The 4556-nt window shown below is 44.9% G+C and overlaps 1 protein-coding gene across 1 annotated transcript; it reads right to left on the bottom strand.

Moving 5' to 3' along the window:
- Positions 1-731: 731 nt before the first annotated feature.
- Positions 732-2414, bottom strand: LOC139369628 (E3 ubiquitin-protein ligase TRIM39-like). Its single transcript, XM_071108893.1, has one exon. It carries the CDS (start codon positions 2412-2414, stop codon positions 732-734), a length of 1683 nt encoding a protein of 560 aa, XP_070964994.1.
- Between the last annotated feature and the right edge of the window lie 2142 nt (positions 2415-4556).

Genomic DNA, 4556 nt, shown 5'->3' with positions numbered 1-4556 from the left:
GTACCGGCACCCCCCTGTATATATTGTTGTTTTTTACTGCTCCTCTTTAATTACTTGTTACTTTTATCTCTAATTCTTACCCGTATTTTTTGAAACTACGCTGCCGGTTAGGGGCTCGTAAGTAAGCATTTCACTGTAAGGTCTACACCTGTTGGATTCGGAGCATGTGAAAAATAAATGTGATTGGAATTTACAATGAGGCTTAGAGAATTTAGCATTTTTAAAGATAATTCACTGCTATTCTATACATTTTGCCATGAGGCTGAGATAAAATGTTGCAGTTTTACACCTAATTTCCTGTAATTCTAAACATTTTGGCCATGGCTTATGACATGTTCATATGCTATATGGGGAGAAGGGGTTTGGGGCCCCCAGAGCCCGTGGGCCACCCGCCTTGCAGGGGAATGCACACCTGCTTGCTGTTCCCGTCAGACCAGATCGGATCAGTTCAAATAGCAATGCCAGGAATGATGTTCCCCACTCTCCTTTGGCATTTTCCTTCAGCCATCAATCCAACATACAGAGACAGATCAACACACACAGTTTAAGGAAGTACAGTACTTTTTCTTTATTTTCACAAGAAAAATGAGAGAAACAGTTGCATTGATACATTTATACCTTGAGATTAGCTACATCAGAGTACACACAATATACAGGAATGAAGGCCAGAATTACTAAGTCACTGTATCCTCATCCTAAAAAAAACCAAGCAACTATTTGTTTATATCGACTCACACCCCGAGCACTGGGCCAGTCATGTGACTGACAGGAGAGATGACCAGTGGAGCTATGTTTCTTTTACCATCAGGATACCCACAGTGGAAGTATGGATAGAGTTTCTCAGTGAATTTGTAGCCAGTGAAAGAGCAGATGTGAGATCTGGCTGTGGCATCCACATCATAAATGGAGACCCGACCCTCCTCATAATCCACAAACACCCCCACCTTCTGGGGCTTCTTTTTCAGGTAGTAGTGTACTTTGGGGTCATTAGGCACGTAGTCATTATCTGTATCCAGGCCAAAAGTCCAGAGTCCATCCTCAGGGCTCAGTGGTAACCACCCCTGCCTATTGATCGACTCAGTGGCCACTCCTAAATCCCATTCAGTCTTCCCCTTCACCTGTACCTCAAAGTAAGATTTCCCTGAGGAGAACCCTTCCTTCCCCAGGACACTGTATGTATAAGTAAACCTCTTTGGGTTCCTCAAGAAATTCTGTGATTGATCCCCACACCTCACTTGTTTCCCATTCACGGAGAGGGTTAGTTCCGGATGTGCTGTATCAGGGTCCAGAGTCACATTCATTGCATACTGCTGAATCTTCTTTGTCTTAGCTTCACACAATGTCCTCAGCTCATTCTCCATCTCATTATGAAATCGCTTTACCTTAATCATCAGTTTGTCCTCCAGCTGAGATACAGCTCTTTTCATGTACCCCATGCGCAGGTGGCTTTGAACACTGATCTCAGACCAGTTCTTGGTCTTTACTGGGAGACACCAGGATGGGGAGCTCTGGAGGAGTTGGAGATGGTCCTTGGTGTGTGAGAGCTGCCCCAGCTCAGAGCTTATCCTCTTCAGCTCAGTGATTTCTTTCTCCAGTTCTTTAATAAGACCTTCACCCCACCTGTCCACAGCTTCTTGCTTCTGCTCAACCACACCAATGAGCTCAGCCTTAAATTTCTCAATGGAGTGAACTAGAGCGGTGAAAACCTGCACTTTGCCAAATATATCCATCTCAGTGTGTCTCTTGCTGAGATCTACTGAGTGTTTGATCTCCTTGACCTTCTGCAGATGCTCCTGAATCATCTGCTTCACTTTTGCTTCTGTCTTCCCAAGCTGAGCCTTCCTTTGGTCACATTCATCTTCCAGAGGTATGCTGTTGTGAGCCTTGTGGTCAGTCTCTGAGCAGAACTGACACACACATGTCTGGTCAGTCCGACAGAACAGCTCAAGGAGTTTGTTGTGTTTCTTACATACCCTGTCTTCAAGGTTCTTTACAGGGTCGATCAGTTGGTGTCTCTTCAGGGCTGGGGCTATCTGATGATGCTCCAGATGAGTGTCACAGTACGAGGTCAGACAAATAAGGCAGGACTTCCGAGCCTTGCGCTTCCTGCCAGTGCAGACATCACAGACCACTTCTCCGGGCTCTGCAGCGGAATCCTCTCTGTCTCTCACTCTCAATCCCTTGAAATGCTCCGCAACTCCTTTGAGTGTTCTGTTGACATCTGGTTCAGGTCTTCTGTGGAATATCTTGTTACACAGGGGACACTGGCACAGATCTGTGCTATCCCAGTATCCTTTGATACAGGCCTTGCAGAAGTTGTGTCCACACGGGATGGAGACTGGGTCAGTAAACACATCCAGACAGATAGCGCACTGGAACTGCTCTTCAGACAGGAGACTGCTGGGCGATACCATATCTGGAACACATAATGAACAGTTATTGGAATGAGTGAGCTTTGATAGCTTTGCTTACTAATCGTACAGTGCCCTTCTGAAAGTATTCATACCTCTTGACTTATTCCACATTTTGTTGTGTTACAGCCTGACTTCAAAATTGATTAAATATATATTTTTTCTCACCCATCTACACACGATACTCAGTAATGACAAAGTGAAAACATGTTTTTAGAAATGTTAGCACATTTATTGAAAATTAAATAGACAATTATCTAATTTACATAGCTATTCATACCCCTGAGTCAATACATGTTAGAATCACCTTTGCAGCGATTACAGCTGTGAGTCTTTCTGGGTTAGTCTCTCAGAGCTTTGCACACCTGGATTGTACAATGTTGGAACATTATTATTTTTATAAATCTTCAAGCTCTGTTAAGTTGGTTGTTGATCATTGCTCTATAGCCATTGTTATGTCTTGCCATAGATTTTCAAGCAGATTTAAGTCAAAACTGTAACTAGGCCACTCAAGAACATTCAATGTCATCTTGGTAAACAACTCCGGTGTATATTTGGCATTGTGTCTTAGGTTATTGTCCTGCTGAAAGGTGAATTTGTCTACCAGTGTCTGTTGGAAAGCAGATTGAACCAGCTTTTCCACTAGGATTTTGCTTGTGCTTAGCTCTATTCCATTATTTTTTTCCCTAAAACACTCCCTAGTCCTTGCCGATGACGCGCATACCCATAACATGATGCAGCCACCACCATGCTTGAAAATATGAAGAGCGGTAGTCAGTGATGTGTTGTGTTGGATTTGCTCCAAAACCTCCCTGGTCTTTGTGGTTGAATCTATGTATGAAATTGTCACGCCTACTCCTGCTCCCTCTCTCCAGCGCTCAACGTTTCCGGTCTACTAACCACTGGTCCTGGCAACCCATATTGCACACACCTGGCAACCATCATTGCAGGAAACTTTATTGACCTGACCCTCACCTCCTCCCTAAAGTTAACATCATACCCGCTCCCCTCTCCTTTTCCTGTCCAAGCACTGAACAGGAGCACCCATTGGGATCCGACACAATTACGCATGTCACAGCACCACTCTCCCTCACCGTGGTCCCCAAGCACCAGGAAAGCCTTCCCTTCCTCATCATCACCACTCCCGTACAGAAAGTCATCCACAGCCTCCCGTGGCTACAACTTCCTAACCCGTCATCTTCTGGTCAAAGATGAGAATCACCTCTTGGGGACCAGGATGCCGGAGGACCTGCTTTCCTGTACCCTATGGTTCCACGTCAGCTCTGGAGAGGGGCTCTGGAGAGGGAACCCACTCCTGCCACCTGCCCTAAAGGGCACACAAATCCCTCGCCGCTGGACACCCAGGTATCTCCCGCACCATCCAATCCCTCTCCAATAAATACTGGTGGCCCAGGACGTGGCCCTCTATGTCAACTCATGTTCGGTATGTACTCATCAGCGGCCTTGGTCACATCTGTCCGTAAACCTTGGGGGGGTACTGTCCCTCCCTCTGGCGCTCAACGTCTCCGGTGTACTAACCACCGGCCCTGGCAACCCACATTGCGCGCACCTGGCAACCATCATTGCGCACACCTGTTCCCCATCGTTAAGCACACCTGGACTTCATCACCACCCTGATTAATCTCCCTTCATACTCAGTCATCAAGCAGTATTGGTTTAGTGACGTTCAGTACGCTGCTCCTGTTTTGTATTTTCTTCATGTTTATTATTATTAAACTCACCTTCTGCACCTGCTTCCTGACTCCCTGCTTATACGTTACAGAAATTCACTGCATGACCGAGGGACCTTACAGATAATTGTATGTGTGGGGTACAGAGATGAGGTAGTTGTTCAAAAATGATGTTAAACGCTATTGTTGCACACAAAGTGAGTCCATGTAACTTATTATACGACTTGTAAAGCACATTGTTACTTCTGAACTTATTTAAGCTTGCCACAACAAAGGGGTTGAGTAGTTATTGACTCAAGACATTTCAGCTCTTCATTTTGAATTAATTTGTAAAACATTCTAAAAACGTTATTTCACTTTGACATCCATTTAAAATGCTATGTGTAACACAACAGTTGGATAGAAAATCAAGGGGTGTGAATACTTTCTGAAGTCAGAGTAGTACTAACTGTAC

The sequence above is a fragment of the Oncorhynchus clarkii genome, chromosome 17 (genome assembly GCF_045791955.1).
Source record: "Oncorhynchus clarkii lewisi isolate Uvic-CL-2024 chromosome 17, UVic_Ocla_1.0, whole genome shotgun sequence".
In the NCBI taxonomy this organism is placed as follows: Eukaryota; Metazoa; Chordata; class Actinopteri; order Salmoniformes; family Salmonidae; genus Oncorhynchus; species Oncorhynchus clarkii.
Note: the sequence above shows the minus strand (reverse complement) of the source record. Positions and strands in the feature narration are given on the sequence as shown.

Coding starts and splice junctions, on each gene's coding strand:
- LOC139369628 (XM_071108893.1), bottom strand. CDS start 2,414: ATGGTATCGCCCAGCAGTCTCCTGTCTGAAGAGCAGTTCCAGTGCGCT.